Source organism: Danio rerio, chromosome 8 (genome assembly GCF_049306965.1).
Source record: "Danio rerio strain Tuebingen ecotype United States chromosome 8, GRCz12tu, whole genome shotgun sequence".
Classification (NCBI taxonomy): domain Eukaryota; kingdom Metazoa; phylum Chordata; class Actinopteri; order Cypriniformes; family Danionidae; genus Danio; species Danio rerio.
Window position 1 is genome coordinate 31,622,967 of NC_133183.1, and position 23,336 is coordinate 31,646,302.

At 36.1% G+C, this 23,336-nt stretch overlaps 1 protein-coding gene across 14 annotated transcripts in view; it reads left to right on the forward strand.

Moving 5' to 3' along the window:
- Positions 1-23,336, forward strand: part of grid2 (glutamate receptor, ionotropic, delta 2) — a 704,448-nt gene that overhangs the window by 655,716 nt on the left and 25,396 nt on the right. For all 14 annotated transcript variants that reach the window (XR_002459338.2, XM_073909344.1, XM_073909341.1 and 11 more), the window contains 1 exon segment: positions 2,303-2,469. Coding sequence is in view for 13 of the 14 variants with exons in the window: in XM_073909344.1 (XP_073765445.1) it covers positions 2,303-2,469 (167 nt within the window). In the remaining variant the exon portion in view is untranslated.

The following is a 23,336-nucleotide window of genomic DNA, read 5'->3' on the forward strand; positions in this document are numbered from 1 at the left end:
GTAAATACGATGTTTACTCATTTAATAGTGATTTTCTCTGAAGGCAGTCTCTCTGATCTAGCCCTGTCCTGTTGCAGACTGTTTTGAAATGCCTGAAATTTTCATGAGCAGGCTATTAAAATGTTTCTGCCTAAAAAGTCAGACTTGTCTACCACAGAAAAACCCACGCAAGTGTGTGTACATATTTTACATCGCTTAAGCAAGAGGTGGCTTTAAAATAAACCCTCGGATATTGAACTGCTCTCTGAAAAAAGCTCTCTGGATTTCATTAACAGCACACTGATTTATTTTTTTTTTTTATATTTATGCAAGACTTCCGTAACCTTGAAATGTTCTTTCAGAGGATCAAGGCCATTTTACACTTGACTTGTTCAAGGATAGCATCTTCAATGTTAGAAATTTAAGAGATAGTTCACCCACAACTGAAAATTATCATCGTTTCCTCAGCCTTGTTCCAAACCTGTTTGACTTTTTTATTCTGTTGAAAACAAAGGATGTTTTGTAAAAAGATGGAAACCTGTGACCATAGACTTTCATAGCATTTGTTTTTAACATAGGCTCATTCTAAAAACGTATCCCGATATACATTTCTGGAGATTGCAAATTATGTAGCAAGAAGTATGTATGGCTGCTGTTCTTTTTTACCACAATGCGATGCAGTATGACGCTGTTCCTTTTTTCGTGTTTATTAGCTGATCTCTTACGTCCGTATGGGTGGCTTACCTACTATTACCAGTTTGTTCAGTTATCTCGCCATGAACGTCAGCGGACTTTAAACACAGAGAGGAGTTGAACATGACAATGGGGTTCAAGTTTAATGTGGAATGGTTCCAGAAAGCAGGTAAGATGAAAACTGAATTCAAAAAATAAAATAAACAAGTAAATAACAGAGTGAGATGTGGTAAAATCTGAAAACGTGGTAAAATTATGGCGAGCACTTTTCTTTTTTGTTTGGCTTTTTTAAAACTGTAGGTTGGGTTCAGGAAAGTGGGTGGGCGGGTCAATCTGTGCTTTTAAAAACACACAAAATTGATTGCATTTTGTCATTCAATCAGTCAAACAGTCAGTCGACAGTGGACTCTAGTGGATTTACCTGAGAACTGCAGGCACAAATTGCACTCTCAAGAGAAATTTGAGATCTAAAAAAGCGTACACAGCAGCCTCCGATTCGCAAAAACTGCAAAAAAAAGTTCCTCCTGGGGTGTATTTGGTGCTTTCCAGGAATGTATAAAGAGGTATGTTTTCAGAATGAGCCTGGGTTGTTTGTTTTTCCTGCATACAGGTTTTTTAGTTTGTTGAACGGAATAAAGAAACTTTTTGGCACCACTAGGGGGGAAGAAAATAGTGAGTAAATTTTCATTCTCCATTAGTGCTGACAAACATATTCTAGATTTTATAAAGAATCAAATTCTTCTTTTAGTTCTGAAGATAATGTTTTAAAATGTTTATATATATATATATATATATATATATATATATATATATATATATATATATATATATATATATATATATATATATATATAGTATATATAATGTTGATTGTATCAAAGCAGCTTAACATAGATTTTCTAGTAAATTGAAACTGTGTCAGCCCAGTTTTTAGAGTTAAAGTTCAGTTTAGTTCAGTTTACTTTTCACTGCTGAAAGTCCAAACACTGAAAAGCAAATCCATCGATGCACAGCTCCACAAGTCCCAAAGCAAGCAAGCCAGTGGAGAGGAACAGAACTTCACCATCTGAAAACCAGGTTGGAGGCTGAAAATACTTAGATATACAGATATATACAATCAAGCTGTGAAATTCTGACTGCTATTTTTTGTTTAAAGGTAAATAAAAGCTGAGCAATCATCTTTTTTATAGTCTAATTTGGGAGAAACCAGTCATTTCCTGGTCAAAAAATAATTATCTTGCCGGTTGAAGATATACTGTAGATCTTTACCCCACAACTCTAATTATAACTTAAAAACAGCAACCATGCAAACTAACTTTAACGGTGTAAAACGTCCTTGGCTGTCGCTTCTTGGCCATGCTTAATAAACAATTAATGGTAAAAGAGTAGTGAGGTCCTGCTGGGATGTTATTTAATTCACCCAGGGTTGTTTTTCAGCTTTATATAGACCAGCCACTTTTACTAATACGCCAAGCACCTGTTTGCATTATTTATGGACCACTGGTTCCCACCTGATTTGGTTTTGAATTCGTCCTCTCTGTTTATCTTTTAACATGATTTCCATTGCACCTCTCCCGACTCTCCTGTTCTTTTGTGTACATACGTGTGTCTTTTTTTCTCACCCTCTTAGGTGAAGTACGGACGTTTTGCATTTGTGTGGGATGCAGCTGTGCTGGAGTATGTGGCCATTAATGACGAGGACTGTTCGCTTTACACCGTGAGCAACAATGTGGCTGACAGAGGCTACGGCATGGCGATGCAGCACGGCAGTCCTTACAGAGACATCTTCTCTCAGAGGTACTGTGCGATGAGAGTCTTATTATCCATATGTAGCCGTTCGTCTCTGGGGCCCTGCTGTTATAGGAGGAGTGATTTTTCAAAGGAAAGTTCCATTTAAATGTGGCATTTAAAGTCTTGAGTTTGTGATTTAAAATCAATTTCTCACATAACAGAGAGCGGGAATGCTTGTAACGCAGACTGAGGTGTAATACAGTCAGTTTAACCACCTAGAAAGCAGGTTCTCTGATAAAAAAAAGTGTCTCACTCAGCAGTTGTAGAAATGTCTGAGCTCTCATTTTAAGAAACTCCTTTTTCTATTTCGAGATGGAATCTTGGTCATTAAATGGCAGAATTGGCATAGTCTGATTGGATTCTTTTGGTTAATTTATTGGTGTATTTAAAAGGGTCGCTATAAGCAAAGGTTTAATTAAGCATTTTTACAAGATTGAGATGTTCCCAGAATGTAAGCCCATGTTGTTCTGTTGCAGTATTTGTTCATTATTAATGTAACTAGTCTGTAGCTTAGAATTATTAGTATTTGTTTTAATAATTAAATGTTTATTTTAAAAGCTTAAAGTACATTTTTTATTTATTTATTTATTTATTTATTATTTTAAATCCTTAAAATCAAGTGGTTGGAGCTGTTGTAAGGCATGAAGTTATTACATTTTATTTTTATAAAAATATATGATCCATAAATGATGGGTTCAGAGGCAAAACTAAGTGCTAACTGAAATTCATTCATTTATTTTCCTTCAGCTTAGTCCCTTATTTATCAGGAGTCACCACAGCAAACTGAACCGCCAACTATTCCATGCGGTTATAGTTATGTTTTATGTTTTACATAAAATACATGTTTTACACAGCGGATGCTGTATTCTATTTCTAACCCAGTACTGGGAAACATCCATACACTCTTGCATTCCCACACACACACACTTCCCACTATCCAAGATTTTTGTCTAGAATTTGCATTATTCTCAGGCTCTAATGTTTAAGTTGTTATTTCCTGTTAAAGGCAATGGAAATAAAATATTCTTTGTCATAAATATCAAACAACTGAACCTATAGACATGAGCCTGAGAAAAATGCTCATTTTAAATGAAGATTTTAGATGGCACTTAGGGTACGTTCACACTGCAAGGCTTAGATTTTTTTTTTTTTCTCAGATCAGATTTTTTTTTTGCATGACTGTTCACATTATTGTTATAAATGTGGCCAATATCAGATTTTGCTGTGTGAACAGATCATGGTCCTAAACTGACCCGCATGAATAAAAGTACATTATTCCCCTTTTCACAGACAACCACAGTGTATTTTAATTGTATTAACTGTAAATGGTTGTCCTGCTACTACTAATGTGTATTCTGGCATTTGAATCCTAAAATAAGTCTCTTGTGATTGAAACCACTGATAATTTGTGATTTATGACAACCGCAGTGCACGTCTTTCTGACCACTGGTGAACTCATTAAGGGTTGATAAGCAGCTGCGAACTGAACTGTGAAGGCAGAGTTGGTTTATCTGTGTTTGCAGAGTTATTTAATTTTACTTTGTTATAAACAACAAGCACATGCAGAACAGGGGTTTGGGTGATTGAGCACCTGCCCTTTTTTAGGAGAGAAAGTTCCCCTAAATAAAACTGTACCCTCCTATGCGCACAGATCCCCTATCCGCAACACAGCTCGGTGTTCTTCAGCTTCACGACCAACCCGTGCCCCAATCGTTAACCAGATTGGTCAACAAGCACCAGTTTTGCTTTCAATTTTTTTTTCAAAATAAACAATAAACTATCTGTGCTAAAGTTATTGCCCTGGGTGCTATTCTACTATGCTGCTGAGAAGATGATGTTTTCAGCACAGAATGATGACGCATGTCGCTCAAAGATTATGTAAAAGTCACATGAAGTCCTACATAATCGTTCACACTGTGGTCGGATTGCAAAATATCAGATCTGTGTTTGATTTAATACCACATATGAAAGTGGCACAAATTTGAATTAAAATGATGAGATTCCCTGCGATTTTGGCTGTTCACACTGTCATTACCTGAGTATAAAAATAGATTTGGGCCACATTTGGCTGCAGAGTGAATGTAGCATTAGATAGCTTTTCCATCTGAACTCTTCAAATATAGAAGTTATTGAAAAATACATTTGCAAAATTTTAACTGAAGTTGATATTTTCTAATAACGTGTTAAAGCCTCATATAAAAATGAACTGTATGGATCATCAATCAGCAATCCACATTATACTTGACATTAATATGCATAACATAGGCTTATATCGGAGAGTTTACATTACTTCCATTTGTGGCAGACAACAAAATGTCAGTGTTCAAGATAACAGTTTAAAATAAATGTGTTCCAATCAGCCACCGCTTCCCCTGCTAAAATTCTCAAAATTACCAGGTCTTTTTTTTTCTTACTTTTTGCTGGAAAATGACCCACATAGTTTATTTGTATGTACTACAGTGCATGTGCTAAGCAGTGTGTTGCCTGAAATCCACTGGAGGTTTCCCATTGAAATAAAAAAAGCTATTAATTGACTTCCATTTTAAATGTTTCCCCTGTCATTGTTGAGCCGTGGACCACCATCAACTCCAATTTGAACAGAGCAATTGAAAAAAGTTTTCCTGCAGTTCCTGAATCAATACCAAGGAAATTATACCACAAAAAAAATAAAAAAAAAAAATTTAAAATGTAAAAAATATTATTTGAGAGGCGTTTTTAAAAGCTTTTCAGATTTAACCAGTCAATGGAGCTCAACTCTTCAACTGAAAGGACAAACTCGTTTACCTTATATCTGGAGTTCAAACATATCAACATATGATTCTTAATGGCAAGAACATGTTGTTCTGCTCCACTGTTACAATACGTGGAGCTGAATAGAGATCCACACCTTGTTAAATCGCTCACTCGGAGTGAAATTGGTATATTGAAATGGCAGTATTGTGACAGACTGAGAAAAATATGATAGCATGGAGTGATGGTCCTATTGTTGAAGTAAAAGTCGATATATGCTCTGCGTTTACTCGTGGCCGGGAGTCTAAAGAGAGAAGATGTGAGTACAGTAGCTCAACACAGCCAGCATAAAGCTTGAGAAAAGCAGACTACTGAGAGAAGACAAAGAGAGAAAATAACTGTTAAATAATAGCATATATTCAAAGTGCACCATAATCACTTACATTGTCCTATAGTTCTCTCTAAAATCCTGTTTTAGAGAGTTTTTTTTTTTTTTTTCAAAACTCTTACAGTTATAAGCCACAAATCAACTTGTTCTACACTGTAAAAAAAAAAATATCCCTAAATTAGCAGTTTTCCGTATTTTTTTATTTTTTATTATTCATTAATTTTCTTTTCAGCTTAGTCCCTTTATTAATCAGGGGTCACCGCAGTGGAATGAACCGCCAACTTATCCAGCATATGTTTTACACAGCAGATTCCCTTCCAGCTGGGAAACATCCATACACACTTATTCACATTCACACACTGCGGAGAGTTTTAGCCTACCCAATTCACCTATAGCGCATGTGAGGAAACCCACACGAACATGGGGAGAACATGCAAACTTCATATAAAAAGGCCAACTGACCCAGCCAGGGCTCGAACCTTCCTGCTGTAAGGCGACAGCGCTACACACTGCGCCACCGCGTCCCCCTCCATATTTTGTGATTCATGTTTTTACTCTTATTTACCCCTATTATTTATGCTTTTGAATTGCATTATGGGACATTAATGTGTCTTCCAACAACTTTTAACTTTGAAAAGGTCCAAAAAGTTACTTTTATTAAAAAAAAAGGATTATTTAAAGTGATATAATGTCTGGGTTTGTGTTTTATATTACATTGCAATATATCCTTGTAATAAACTGCCCACACAGTTACTGTTATTTTATAGACTGATTTCTCTATATATTATTTTTTACACATAATATTATTTTAGACTGCTAAAATATCAATAAAAGTTACTGTCTTAAGTCGACAGAGCACAGGTCTAGGTCCCATCATGCAATTCACAATGGTAAAAAAAATTTGAAAACACTTCTAAGCACAAAATACAGAAACTGTTAATTAACAGATCATTTTTACAATGTATCTGCTGTTTCTATAGAACTAAATGTTTTTTTGTGTCAAGAGGCTGCACAGATTTGTAATGAAAACTGGTAACCTGTAAAACTATTTATCAGGAGTGGTCAATATTTATCATCAGCTTTTTTTATGTTGTGTGAGGCAATATTATTAATTTTGTGACTTAAATCCTCATGAATAATGGTATTCTGAATCCTTTTCAAAAATGTACTACTACACTTTAAGTACCTATTTAGACTTCTTTTAAAATGCCAATATCTGTTTGTTAAGTCACTTGTTAAGTGATGTATGGAATACTGTTTCCTGGTTCAAGCTGCTACTCATCCACTGTATGGCCATTTTTAGTCCTATCACACATTAAAGTGAATTTTATATTAAATAATGGTGTACACAACAGTCTCTGGACTTGCTGCATCACAAATGTGTAAAAAATTAATCACTTTCTGGCCATCTGATTTTAGGCATTGATATGTGTTGCGATCGTGATTTTCCAAAGTATTAAATCACTTTGTACACGTCTGCTATTACCTTTTCAGTCCTGCCACACTGTAAAAAATAAAAAGTTGAGTCTACTTAAAAAATTAAAGCAACTGGCTGCAAAGAAGTGTTCAGTTTAATAAGCTTTAGTGGTTGAAGTTGTGGCAAATTATTTTTTTAAGTTGACTGACAAGGCTATTTTAAGTCAAGTATACTTAAATATTATATGGAATATTAATTATATTAATATCACTGAATATTAATAAAACTCATTTTTTGCAGCCAGTTGCTTTAGAATTTTAAGTTTACTCAACTTCTTATTTTTTACAGTGGTAAACACTCAAATTAAGAAATCAAAATTCAAAGTCTTCTCCACTGATTTTTTTACTTTCATTGAACAAACAGTTCCAAACATGCAATTAAATCGTTTTTTATGAGTAAATTCAACTCTGAGCTCAAATATATGTCCACCTAACTTACAATTTTAAACTGAGTTAACATTTTGTAAGTTGGAATTTTTACAGTGCATAAAGTTTGTTATAGTGATTGGACCTGGAAGCCGATTTGCGTGTTGTCACACTAAACAAGCACCACAAAACTAGTCATTGGGGTCAATTTTGTAAAATTGAGATTTATATAGCTGAACACATACGCTTTCCAACAAGAATAGAATCATATTTGGGTGAGAAATGTTTTAAAGTATTTGAAAATCTGGAAACTGAGGGTTCAAAAAATGTTGAATTATATTGAACTAGTTCTTTGCTATGCATATTACTAATAGTAAAAAAGGGTTTTGATATATTCACTAAAGGAAATGTACAAAATATTTTGATAGAATGTGATTTTTACTTAATACTTATAATAATTAAAGGAAAAATCAATAATTTTGACTCATTTTGGCTTTTGGTACAAATGTGAGAAAAGTTGACAAGGACACCTCCTGATTTTAATTTCTCAACATATAGCAGGGGTAAAAAAAAAATAGTTGTATAAAGAGAAATCCTATCGCATTGAAACACTTTTTTTAAATAAGATATTATGACGCTGTTTTAATACAGTATTCCAGATTTCTGCTTGAGAGCACAATCACAAATGTGATATTTTTTGCAATGCAATCAACAAGAAATACATTTTAAGTGACTTACATTGACACAATATTATTATTTTTATTTATTTATTATGCAAACAAAATAATTCCAACCAATGATCAAAATGATCTATTTTTAAAGGAATCAAGTGAGTTAGTGCTTCAGCATATTTATCCATCACAGGCCTAAACCTGCTCAAAAACACACTTGGCAAAAGATGTTAAAGTATGATTTAATAACATATAATCTACAAATAATGTATTTGCAAAATTGTGCAGATGTCTGACCCCATCTGTTGAGTCTATAGAAGTTCTGTTAGCATAAGTTTTATTAAATAGAAGAAAAGTGATGTTAATTGATTGACCAATTGGCTCTAATCTCAGCCTGGATGCTGGTCTTCAATGGAAAGAAGAGTGAATCTTATCTGTATTGGATAACCTGCAGTTTGTTGTATTAGAGCTGCACAATATATCGAAAAAAATCTATATTGCAATATTGCTCAGAGCTCATGATATGAGCTTCAGCGTCTTGCAGTAGCTCGATTTATATAGTCTGATCCCACGCCACTCGGAAACACTTTGAAATTGTTCTTGCAGGAAAAATATCTGAAATAAAAGCAATAACAATAAAGTTTCAAAGTAAAGAAATGTAGGCTTTGTGAGTAGTTATTTTCAATAAATGTACCATTTTTATTTTATGGTACAGTAGCATTATTAAAATAAATACATAGTTTACATCAGGGGTCACCAATCTCGTTCCTGGAGGTCCGGTACCCTGCAGGGTTTACATCTGCAGGACACTGCCCCTCCAGGAACAAGTTTGGTGATCCCTGGTTTACATTAATAAATACAATTAATCACAACAAAAATTACTATTATTTTATAGAATGGCTAGTAGCAAAGGCAACAAAAAATAGTACATTTAAAAGAAAAAAAATGTACTAATGTACAATATGGCCGTAATCTTTCTGGAATGATTTAATTTGCTATTAATATTTATATTTGAAAATATTGTAGAAACATGTCTGACCTTGGTCAGTTATTTTTAAATGATTATTTTTGTTGTATGATTGAGAAGCAGTTTTTATTTATATTATTATTGTTTTGTTTTGTTGTTGATGCATGCTTTTGAAAAGCAGCAGTCGCCACTGATTTGGGTGCATAAGTGTAGATTTGTGTTTAGATAAGTATAGATTATTGTAGTTTTCTACCAATCCCAAAATATCATTGGTTTATTGTTTGAGTACTTGTAGTTTATAATCTTGCAAGTGTAGGCAATTGCAAAATCATTATTTCTTTGGTTGAGATCTAAATTAGACATTATTGATTGGTGTGCTGCTTCACAATGGAGAGCTGCGAGAGAAAACGAAATAAGGAGTGTGAAATATAGAGTGAAAGAGAGCAGTATTGTCATGCTTGGATTGCGAATCAGGAGAGTGTTCTCTCTTAGGTTGTTTATCAAATGACTGTAGATGGTTAAACACTCCCAAGTGTGCATGTGTGTCATTTCCATTTAAAGTTACTTTTACACCACCACATCATCCATCATCCGTGTAATAATTTGTTTGTTTGTTCATTTTAATAGATTTATTTTCTCATTAGATATTTTAAATATTTTACTTCTTTATTAGTCTTAAGGATTAGCCTTTATTATTTCTACTTATTTATTAATTTCAATGTAATAGAAATATTTACTTTTTATGTTTTCTTTTATTTAAATAAATGTATTTATTTATATTAATTATTTAAAGTTTTGTAAAACATCTGTTTATGAATTTATTTGTTTTGGTTATTTATTATTACTTAGTTATGCAATCTATTATTTTTTTATCGTTTAATTATGTTAATATTTCCATATTTTTCATTAATTCATGATAAATATAGTTAAAATATTTATTTTATATAAAAAATTGAGAAAGTTGAGAAAAGTTGAGAAAGCCAACATACTGGTATACTATGCTTTCCTCGAAACCAAACGTATCTCCTCCTGCACTCTCAGAAATAAAGGTACGTGAGCTGTCACTGAGTGGTACCTTTAAAAAAGGAACAAATTTGTACCTTAAAGGTCCAAATTAATACCTCAAGGGTACATACTAGTACTTAAAAAGTACAAAAGTGTTCCTCTCAAAATCTTTAGGTACTAATATATACTTTTGAGGTACCAATATGGACCCTTTAAGTACAAATGTGTACCTTTTGAGAAGGTACCACCCCAGTGACAGCTCAAGTACCTTTATTTCTGAGAGTGTAGGCCATTCATGCTACAAGACCCAACGTTGGTCAAATTGAGCCATCTGCATTCAAGATTGTTGCTATATGTTCCTCATGCCAATCAGATCTGTCAATTTTGAATAAATAAATGTTAAATATTACAATTTAATAATCCGAACATATAAAAAAATATACAAGCCCCAAATTTCATCACTTAAACTGCATTTTTTTACTGATATGGTAAGCCAGATTTGCACGCATCACTTTCATACTTATTGAGCGTTGTGTTTTCAATAAAAAATGGCAAGCCATTTTTACATTATGTTCAGTTTTTGACTGACATAGAGACATCAGGGTTGATTTATATCACTCATATTGGCAAGAGGCTTTGATGTATTATCATTAAGCTGTCCATTGTCCCCATAGCAATAAAATAGGGTAACCTAGCAACCATTTAAAAACTGCAATATCTCTACATCACTTGATCGTATAGAGACCTGGATATTGGCTCGTTTGACTTATGCTAGCAAATGAGACTTGCGCAGTAATGGGACTCGGTGTACTGCATGGTAACAGGGATAAGCCAAGTGCTAATAACGATTAGCTACATGCTATTAATGATTATCTATGCGCAATAACATATGCTAGAAATGCCTACTATGTATTAGCATTTGATCAAACATGCACACGAGCATTGCTATTTAGCAACTGCTTAGCGACCACCTAGCAATGCCATAAACATTTTAGCAATGGTCTTACAACCACTTAGCAACCGCTGTGCTTCTTGACAACTGCCATTCCCAGTCCTTGCACATTCATGTTGGCTTTCTCAAGTTCGCCATCAAACTTTCTAGTTAAGACTGCTGTTTTACGTATATAAGTCTTTTGTATGTATGTTATAATTATTACACTATTGCATCTACTATTTCCAAGGCTCAAGTTTAGCAATTGAAACAATCTTGATCTATAAGATGGATGGGGAAAAATGAACTTGGTTTGACTGACAAACCTGGAACATTTTTAGGAACCAAAATATCAGACACTTATTAGAGGTTGTTTGATTCAGCCACCCTGGACACCCCAACAAAACCAGCCCAACATCTTGACAACCAATCAGAATACCTCAGTCAGCATATAACAGTGTAATGCCATCATCGCGGTGCATTTCTGAGCAGTCAACCACTCGCATTTCCATCATAACCTGTAAAAATCTAGCCTCATCTTGTTGTTTTGATCAGTAGGGGTTATTAAAGGAGTGAAGACCAAGAGTGAAGCCCAATTACCCTATTAAATATGACATACTCTACAGCCATCTCTGCTTATACCTGACATTTTGCAGCCCACAGTGCCAGTCAATTTTCAGGACAGATGTTAGCTTGCATTTACTCCTCAGGGCAGATACCAATGTCAGTCTGGTTATGGCCACATGTCGCCTGTTTACACAAAGCCTGTCCCTTAGCAAATGGTACTGGGAACACATGACATTTTGGACTCATTGTCCGGCTGATAGAAATCGTTAGAACAGAGCTGCACTACACGTCTGCCATTAAAAGAGCTGAGCTTGGCAAATAAACACAGTGTTAGCATTGCACAATTCTACCGTATGAGCAGGAAAATGAAACATCACATATCCCACACTCTTGAAGCACTAATTATACTAATCATTGACTAATTGAAGTGAAATTTCCCAAAGCTTAAATGAATCTTCAGGGTTCAGTAGCAGCTGAACTTGACAGCATTCCAGTTTCAATTGACAGCATTTGCGGCATAATGTTGATTAGCATGCAAATTATTTCAGGTGCCAAAATTATTTAAAACTGACACATCAAGGCCTAATCTCAATTTAATTTAATACCCATATGCCTACCGCTTTCCCCTTAGCCACTGAGTGTGAAGAGGTAGGAATAAAAAAATATTACCCTAACAAATAGGACACCGCTACTATACCTGCATACGTCGTCATATGTCATTGCTAACACATAGATCACACAAGATGAGACAATGTCATCTGTGGTGCAGTAGTCATTTCAGAAGGTGCAAGAACTCAAATTTTCTTAGAAATAGGCTCATTTTAAAAGTCCCCTAGAGTTAAAAAGTTGCGTTTTACCATTTTTTTATCTATTCTGATCAGCTGATCTCCGCTTGTAATGGGAGACGGAAATGGGAAAGAAATTTCAAAAAGACTTTCAATAGTTTTCCTATATAAATGGGCCTTGTTGCTGTACCATGGCTGCAGCAGGTGCAATGATGTTACATAGCACTGTTATTATTGAATAATAGGAACCATTTTTTATTATTTTTTGTCTCTTTTTCTTTTAATCAAACAATTATTTGTATTGGTCATGTAAGGGTCATATATTAACTGAACTTCTAATGTTGTGGGTGAGTGCTGTGCATACTAATTAGCATTTTTGCAGAAGTAGATAGATGCGGGTCCAAAATTAAATTCAGCTCTGCAGAAACTTCCTGTCTGAAGAGAGGTGTTAAAACTGAACACAGAACACAGAAAGATGTATACTTTGTTGTTGGGCAGAGAATTTGTAGAAAAAGAGGAAGTATGTCGAAGGTGTGGCCAATGGAGGACTGAACAATGACTGACAAGTGACGTTACACCAAAACTCCACCTGTTAAGATTGGTTGTGTATATATATACTGGAGTCAGGAAATGTATGTTAGTTGCGAACCTCTTGAATGTAATTCTTGTATTGCATTGGGGTAATGTAACCCAGAGCTCTGTCATCGAATTATTCATTTGTATCTAATAAATTGTTACGATTTTTGGCATTGAAGAAAAACCTCTCCTGACCTTTTCTCTTGAACACGCATGGAATTGGCTGATATTCCAACATTACCTAACTACCTAGTTGGAAACTACTTTCAGGTGCTGCAGAATAAGCTAAAAGATAAGCTAAAAGTGCTCCCGCTAGGGTAGGGGAAGTTAGAACGAAAGTGTTTCAGTTTCATTCGTGACATCCCTCAATATTCTTCACTTTTATTTGTAATCACAGTCAAATTCCTATTAAACCAAATAATATTGCTCACTCACTTACTGTCCTCGGCTTGAACCATTCTTTATCAGGGGTTTCTACAGCACAAGCATCTGTCCTGGGGAAATATTGATCTTATCAGACCGTTTTAGAATAAAATAAATATTAACATTTTACCGAAACCCATACCTAACAAATCCAGAGAACTGAAAAAAAGTGGTCACTTCATTTTTTCCTAGCTGTATTTATGTAAAGATGAAAAAACATTAGCTGCGTCCCAAATGGCACACTGTACACTTTGCACTTATGCACTACCTACTTATGCATTTACACACTCAACAGCATAGTACATGTATGTAGTGTCGTCTCAAATGGAACACTAATGCTTTTTTAAAGGTTCAAACTGTTTCCCTGATGACGTCTGACGGTTATAAGAGAGGGGGTTGGGGGGGGGGGGTCGCACGCGAAGTGAAGAGCTTTGGGTTTGGTGCGCATGAGGATGGTTGCGCGTTGGGTTCGGTGCGCAAACATGCACCACGTTTCAGGCCGGACTGTACTAAAAAGCTGAGGAGCGGAGGGGGGGTGGTTGAAATTTCAGGAAAACGGGAGTGTTGGCAGGTATGCTGACAGTTGCCAAATTAGTAAAATAATATCTGCCATGGATACAACCGCATTTACCATCGGGAGGCGCTATAATCACTCTCGTTGGAGAGTACTGCTTTCACAATTCAAAATAAATAAAGTAATTCAACATCAGTGCCCCAAAAGCTTCACCCCTTACGCTATATAAGCAAAGCAGCGACCGTTAAGTGCATGAAGTGTCCAACATTCTACACTTTTTTTTTTAAATTGCTGAATAAGTACATCATCCAGATATTTAAAGTGCACTACTTACGCGATTTATACTACATAATGGTGTAGAATTAGTGCTTAAATTTGCCACGCACCTAATATTTTTGCCCTATACTTGCTAGTAATGCTAAAATATGTAAAAGGATAAGTGATCTTACTAAATTCGATTATTTTTAAACAGTTAAAGGCTTTTGTGAGAAATAGGTAAATTACCTACACATTTTAATAATAAAAAGGTAAAGCTGTAATATATTTGGCGTTACAGTGGCACAGTGGGTAGTACAATCGCCTCACAGCAAGAAGGTCGCTGGTTCAAGCCCAGGTCTAGTCAGTTGGTATTTCTGTGTGAAGTTTGTATGTTCTCCCCATGTTCACGTAGGTTTCCTCTGAATGCTCCAGTTTCCCCCACAGTCCACATGTGGTGGGTGAACTGATTAAGCTAAATTGGCCGTAGTGTGTGTGTGTGTGAATGCAAGAGTGTATGGTTGTTTCCCAGTGTTGGGTTGCAGCTGGAAGAGCATCAGCTGTGTAAAACATATGCTGGATAAGCTGGTGGTTCATTCCACAGTGGCGACCCTTAAGTTATAAAGGGACTAAGCCGCAAAGATAATGAATGAATGAATGAATGAATGAATGAACGAATGTAATATATTTTATATTTGAAAACTTTCCATATCACTGTATTACTGTATAGAACGCATATAGATGTCTTTCCGAGATGTCTAGCATCCTTTAGATGTTCTGATTGGTATTGATAATAAAAAGGAGGAAACTCCATCTGTATTTCCCAGGCAAGAAAACTGCTTGCCTTTGTCTTTTCTGTTCCTTTTCTCATCGTGTTTTTGCAGCTCTTATCAAGTAGTTTGTCTCCCCGCAGTCAGACACATCTAATAGCATGATCATTTCTGCCGCAGCTGGTTACCTAGCAACAGCTCCAGCAGTCCACACTGAAGTCAGGCACACACAGGGGCCCGAGAGGAGCCTAAATCCCCAAACAACAGAGAAATGAGTACCCGCCGCACCCAGAGCTCAGTGTCAAACCGGGGAGTTAAATGAAAGCTTGTTGCAGTTACCAGATCACCCAGTTGTCATGGAGAATCAGGTTGATCCAGACTTGTGCAGTTAACAAGGCCAAGTGTTTGTGTTTAGCCCTCGATATTGAAGATGAAGCACCGGCGGCTGAACTCTGGGCCCGTCAGTGATAGTGCAATTCAAAGGAAGCGGAGAAGGTGAATTTGTTGCTTGAGTTTTGTTTTGGCCTGTCAGTCCACCACAACTTGTTCTGCACGCACACCGCTTATCTCCCTCTCCTCGTCCTCACTCACCTTTCACTCCATTTATCACTCTGTTTTGGGAGAAGAGGGAATAAAGAGCAAATAAAATCTCCACTGCTGTGAAGCTGTTGTTTCTCTTTAAGCGCCTGAAGGGAAAGCAGCAGGGTTGAGTCAGGTTTGGAGTAGTTAAATGGCTGCTTTTTAAGGTCTTAAATGCAAAATTACTATTTTGTTGTCTAAAAATAATACAGTTGAAGTCAAAATTTTTAGCCCTCCTGTGATTTTTTTTTTCTTTCTTTGTTAAATATTTCCAGAGAACAGAAAGACATTTTCACCGTATTAGCACAAAATTATTTTGGTCTTGTGGAGAAAGTCTTATTTGTTTTGTTGTTTTATTTGTTTAATTGTTTTTATTATTGGATAGAATAAAAAAAGAATAGAATAAAAAATATATCTTTTTAAAAATCATGTTGAGGTCAATATTATTAGCCCTCTTGAGCCGTCTTTAGAACAAATGTTACAGTCACCTGCAATTTAACTACTGCAGATCACTGAAGAACTGCAAATCCGCCACACATATGAACTACAACTTCCAGCATGCACCGCACACGCACACCAGTTCCTAATTCCATTTATTACAAACTCACACAGCCAGAGGATTGTTTTGAACTAATTATTTAGACTCTAAAAGTAGCACAGACACACACACCCGTTGCTGAGTCTTGTTATCTGTGACATTATGACACGTTTTTCTTGCCTTTCCTTGCAGTGTTAGACCTTTGATTTGTTTTATTGTTTAATCCTGTCTGCTGCCTGCCTTTTGACCATCCACCTGTTTACTGTCCACGACTCTCATCTGTTTGCCCCTGCGTTGACCGTTGCTTGCCGGACCATTCTCTAGTAATAAACCCTGCATTTGGATCTGCTCTTCCTTGTCAGCGTCCCACTTCACATAACAACAAACCACTTGCCTTATTACCCAAACTTGCCTAATTAACGTAGTTAAGCCTTTAAATTAAACTTTAAGCTAAATATTAGTATCTAGAGAAATATCGGAATAAATATTATGTACTGTCATCAAAGCAAAGATAAAAGATTAATTATTAGAAATTAGTTATTAAAACTATTATGTTTAGAAATGTGTTTTAAAAAAATCTTTCGGTTAAACAGAAATTGGGGAAAGAAAAAAACGGGGGCAAATAATTTAGGAGAGCTAATTAAAAAAAAATGGGAGAAATGTCATTTGTTTAAAGAATAAAACAAACATAATATTGTTTTACTCAAACACATAATTATAAAGGTTAAATCTAATAGTCACGCCATTGGTTGTCGAGCCATTAGCTGTCAAATATGTTTTAATCATTCAGATGAATTTGTTCTGTTCAAAATACAGGTAATTTAAATGCAGCTATTGGCTATTTAAATACAAATGACAAGCTCAGAGCTAATAGGACATAGCACATAAATGTGTGTTAACCATATAGCTGATGGTCATGCAGGACACGCACTCAGGGTAATGCAGGACACCCCCCCACCCATTAACCCCTTTCGGGTTGTTAATTTCGGTAATTTTCTTGAATGGCAATTGGCATTCATCAAACTATCATTAACCAAATAGATAGATTGTTCAATTTGAGTTAATGTGCACATGTCAGATGGGCATTTCAGACACTGTGAACTTTCTGCAGAAAAAAATGCTTGAACAAAGGAACGTTTAGAAATGTGGAATGCTTATTGAATTCTTTGACTAACTTTTTATGGGCAGTTAAAATGTAAAGCAAAAAGGCATGATTTCATTGTATATTAATAGAAAAATTATAATAAATAAAATAAAAATCATTGTGACGTGACACTCATACTCTGTTTTGATTATGCACTATTTGCATGCTTTATTTTCAATGTGTTTTTTTTAACACAAATAAATTACCTAAAATTAATTAAGCAAGTCTATTGTCAACGAGTGTTAAAAATCTCTTTACGTCTGGCCGATTCACAGTAAGTGTGTGATGTTTCATCATTTAAATGATAATGAGTTTTTGTGGGAAATTTGGGTGGGCCACACATAGTCACATTTATATCATGTTACATCACACTTGTTTTCATACAGAAAAACTCCTGGCTGTATCACATGCGAGAAGCTGCAGATGGCGGCTCATTTATAGCCTTTTATCACAGCTGCTGGAATAAATGGTGGATTGTAAAAGAGAAAGAGTGATAAGGAACTTTAATTGGCTTTTGGGGTTTAAAGAACAATTTACTATGGTGAAATTCAAATGTAATGACAATTAGACTGTACAAATATTGAAATGTATTTCTCATACACACAAAATTCATGGACTCACACAATGCTGTTAAGACTAGAATAGCAATAATAATTTGCCTTGCTTGATGTGATATGAGCTAATTGGCAATTGTTGGATTTAAAGATGTTTTGAAATAGATCTTAGATTCGAAAAAAAAAATAAACCCAACTCTACCCGAGCCCGTGCACCTTGTGTCTGAGGCCAACCCTATCCAACACATTAACTGTAATTATGAGCCCGAGCCCGATTAAAACCCGACTATTTTTTAATACATGGGCCACTATAATAACAATTCTGAGTTGTTTGAACTACAGAGATTAGTTTTGATCTATCTTAATGAATAATGCAACAAGGATGAAACATGTAAACTGTATTGTTTGTTTATTCAGAATGGATAGTAACAAAAGAGGACATTGATGGCTGACTATGATCCTTTCTGCAATGGCAAGCCTGCTTCATGTGTCTGTCCATCTTAAAAGTCCTCTTTTTTTGCCGTTCATGTTAATAGATTAGAGCTTTCATACTGGCGTGATCATTTTGACGCTGGGTCTATTTTTGCTGCTGCTCATGCTCAATTAAAGTGACAGTGCCTTGATTATGACTAAATACACATTAAATGATAGTAAATTAGTCCCAATAAATGCATCTATAGGATCCCCTGATTTCTATGCACTGTTTCAGCTCTACATATGAGCTGTGCACACGCTGCTTCACCTCTGCTTGCGCGTGCGGTGTGAATGTGTGCCAGTGGAGGAGATGCTACTGCAGGAGCTAGAGCAGGGGTGTGGAGTGCTAATGCCTGCTGAGTTTAGCTGCAACTTGCTTCAACACACCTGCCTGGAAGTTTCTAGTATATATAGTAAGAGCTTGATTAGCTGGTTCAGGTGGGTTGATTAGGGTGGGAGTTAAACTCTTCAGGACACCGGCCCTCTTGGACCATGATTGGACACCTCTGAGCTAGAGCATTGGTGCCCATGACACTTGTTGTGGATTGTGCAACTATGTAGACCCACACATGTTGCTTTGGTCAACTTTGCTAAAATATTCTTATAATATTTCTAATTATGGCATGACTAATGACTAACAAAACATGAATGCTTGATCATGACCCGACCCAAAGATAGTGGCAGAAAAACTGGGCTCAGACTCATCTAAACTCACCTTTGAAATGTGTATTTTTAATCCGATGTATGATATAATCTCAACTGAATCATGAAGACAGGGCGGTACACATAGTAGCATTACCCCTTTTAAAACAACAGACAATTGTTTTTTTTTGTTGTTGTTGTATCACAGCTCTGATAGCGAGAATGGTTGAGATCAAGTGCATCAAATGTAGAGCTGTGAACCTACACTAGTCTCACGGTTCGGTTCGGTTACGATTATCATGCCATCGATTCGGTTCAATTCGATATTTCGGTGCATCACGGTGCATTGACGGTGCTTTCCATACACAGTTTTATGTTTTCTTCACAGCAGCATTTCTTGTATTAAAATGTATAAATATATTTATATTTATATACTATTTGTAATACAATTTTGTCATTTAATACAAACAGTCAGATATATAAGCTGTAACTTTAAACAAAACGAGCATTTAGCAAATAATATAAACAAATATAAATATCCAGCTCAATTTCTGATCCTTGTCTATTTCTCTTACACCCCTTTGATTGGTCACACCCTCAAAAAAAAAACGGTTGCAATTGGCTTTTGCGCGCTGCATTCTTCACAGATGAGTGATACTGATAAGCGGCAGGCGGCAGCGGCGATCTCACAGCGGATGTATGATAGACACGGTGGAGAAAACTCTGCAGACACGCAGCTCGTTTCTGTATGCAAAAGTAACGCTGTACAACAGCCGAGAAGAGAAGAAAAGCCACGCCAGCAGGTCAAATGGGCCACTGTGTTTGTGAGAGAAAGAGAGAGAGAGACAGAGCGAGAGAGAGAGAGAGAGAGAGAGAGAGAAAGAGAGAAATGGAGTAGGCTCCTTTCATTCTCTCGATATTAGTGAAATAGGGGCTAATGTTGTATATGTCAGTGAAAGACTGATCCAGCAAACACACACAGTGAAATTGTGCACAGTTTATGAGTTTTAAGTAGTTAAAGCGCTGTAAATACTCGCGATCGCCTCCCTCGCGACAGAGCGCATATGAGGTAAATGAGGTCAGTAATAACCGGTTATGATTATTACTGAACCGATACCGAATTGTCCGCGTCTGCATCGCAGTGCACCGAAGAAACGATTAATTTTGACACCCCTAATTAAATGAAAAGCAGATGAGAAGCGTTTTTAAAGGGGCAGAGCATGTCAGATAGCATTTGATAAGAAAAGTATTAGGTGATCAAAAAAGTTGTTGATCCACTTAGGTGAAAGTGACATTGCAAGCTATTAGATGTTTATAGCCTCTAAATGCTAATTTTGTCACAGTTTTGCAGCACACTATCTTATTGATATTCTTAGGACTAACATTCATTCGTTTACAGTGGTGTAAAGTAACTAATTACAAATACTCAAACTACTGTAATTGAGTAGTTTTTCTCAGAAATTGTAATTCCCTAAGTTGTTTTAAAAATGTGTAGTTTTACTCTCCCTCGAGTACATCTTTAGTACAGTATCTGTACTTTTACTCCACTACTTTCCTTCAAACTACAGCCACTACTTTATTTTGTTCTTGTCTATGGGGTTTAAAAAAATCAGTCTGTGATTCCTGTCCAATCAAACCGCACATAGAAGGTAGATCACATCATAATGAACTACCTCCCTAGACATGGACACTTTATAATTGCAGCAAACTGTTTGGAAGCATTCAAAGTGTCCAAGAAGATGTCCAAAATCTTTACATGCATTGACCCTGAGACTGTTTAAATCAGGGGTCACCAATCTCAGTCCTGGAGGGCCGGTGTCCCTGCAGGGTTTAGCTCCAACTTGCCTCAACACACCTGCCTGGGTGTTTCAGGTATACCTAGTAAGACCTTCATTAGCTTGTTCAGGTGAGTTTGATTAGGGTTAGAGCTAAAAATCTGCAGGACACCGGCCCTCCAGGAACAAGTTTGGTGACCCTGGTTTAGATGCATGTCACTGATGAGAAGATGACGGATGTTTACTGTGTGATGACCGAAATGGCCTTAAACACCCAGCAGGCACAAAATGTCAACATAACGTCAGATTTACATTGTACCGTAATGTCAGAACTTCAGGCCTTCAATGTCCACTGTTCATCCTAAAACTAACCAAATATCAACGTCTTATGATGATGACAACTAGACCACTATGACGTCTATCAGACGATGGAAACCGGAGCACCCGGACGTAAACCAGTAATCTTGTTGCTGTGAGGTGACATTGCTATCCACTGAGCTACCATACCACCCTTAAGATAACATAATTATAACATATAAAATACTTGATTTTAATTCCATGGAAACTTTATTGACTATTGGTACGTTGAGCATTTTATTGTAATCCTTTTTCCCCCCTCAGTTGGTCATATCAAAAGTGTTGTACATGTTACTGACTTGTTCCGAAGACATCCGTCAGTGAACATACTTATATGGATCAAGCTGTCAAGATTTAGAATCTTAAAGTACAGTATCCACACCAGTGCTGTGATTGACAACCCACACATTAACATTAGATTAGTCCACACTCAGGAGTCACACCTACGCTCAACCTACACAAAGACTATCATTCTGTAAATAACCGCAACAGTGACAGAGGCAAAACATACAGACTGCAGCTTTAATGAACAAAATATCAAGATACAAAAACTTTCTGCAGTAGTTTAGCAGAAGTGAGCAAATTGGAGAAAAAAAGTTCTATCAGCATATGGCCATCATGGACTTTTCTCAAAAAACGAGTTAAAATCTGGTCTCTTCAGAGATGTCTACTGTCATGTCTCCTCTGAGACGTCTCTGAAGACAAGCATGTGGCGTATTCTCAAGGGCAAAAACTGGACAGTTGATTCTCACAGGAAAAAAGTGCCTGGTGTTAATTCCTGTGGATCGCACTGCTTCTCATTTGTTAAAAACACCAGGGTGTTAATTCATTAAGCACCAAGACTGTTAATTTGCCCAGTAGCAGCTGCTGGAAAACCACAAGGTCAGAGACTGGCTTTTTAATGAGAGTCCTTGACGGTTGACACTTGTTTCAGACCTAGGTTAAAAGGTGTCACAGAAATAAAGAGAAGAAAAGAAGAGAAGAGAAGAGAAGAGAAGAGAAGAGAAGAGAAGAGAAGAGAAGAGAAGAGAAGAGAAGAGAAGAGAAGAGAAGAGAAGAGAAGAGAAGAGAAGAGAAGAGAAGAGAAGGGAAGAGAAGAGAAGAGAAGCTGCTATTTCGGGACCAAATGGTCTACCAGATGCCAAAAGGGAACAACAAATGGTACTAATATATACTCACAACGAGCTGTAATAGTGTTGGAAATCATGATCGTAATGTTTATTTCCGTGCCTAATCTCAGATGGTCAGACAGTAAATCATCCTTAAAAAATTAAAGTAACGGTTTCTGGGTAGCAGCAAGTCCAGAGACTGAGGTGAACATGGTGATTTTGTAAAGATTTGCTACAATGTGAGATATAATTAAACAGGATTAATAGACGAATATTTAGATTTTTTTTTTCCTTTTTTTCAAATTCAAATGAGTATAGCCTTGGACTTGGATATAGTATTCTGTCACAAGTGAATAGAATAGAATAGAATAGAATAGAATAGAATAGAATAGAATAGAATAGAATAGAATAGAATAGAATAGAATAGAATAGAATAGAATAGAATCTGCTTCTGATGTCATGTTTAACAGGTTCTAAGAGTAAACGCTTGATAAAACAGATTCTAAAATCAAACAACAAATAGTATAAATATATGAACACAGTGTGCTGTAATAGCATTGAAAATCTTGATCATAGACCACTAACTATTTTAGTGAAATTTAGTGAATATATAGCTCTGGATATGTTTTGTTTTTGGTTTCAGATGACAAATCCACTAGAGGGTGCTGTCTACATGTTTGTGATTCTGAAATATTTTACTTTGGGTATGTTTTAGATAAACATCTTTCTTGTACATGTCGACAAGAAGGCGGGGATTGTCACACAGATAGCCTAGACCAGGGTACCACTGACCTAAACCCATCCGATTGTGTTTTTAAAAGTAAATGTGAGATTAAAATTGGACTACGATTATGCAGTTTTAGCATTATCTCTTTTGTGGAACCGTGCTTCACCAGACTCAAACCTAAGTGCTCTACATCACAAGTACAACACTTTACAAACTGAGCTGTCAACTGACTACACCAAAACAAAAATGATGTCCATATAGAAATACAGTAGATAGGTGAGGCAAATGTTTTTGTTTACATTGACACATTTACATTTAATCATTTAGTAGACACTTTTGTCCAAAGCGACTTCCAATTGAGGAGTTATTCAGTGATTCAGCAAGAAGAGGCAATACACACAAGAAGTGCTAGTTATTTTTTGAGAGAAAGAGACAGAGGGAGAGAGAGAGAACGTGCTTCTTTAGGTGGTTTTACAGAAAGGGATTTGTTTACAAATCATAGGCATTGTTAAGTTTGTGTCATTTATTTGGTATTGTGCAAAGAACTGCG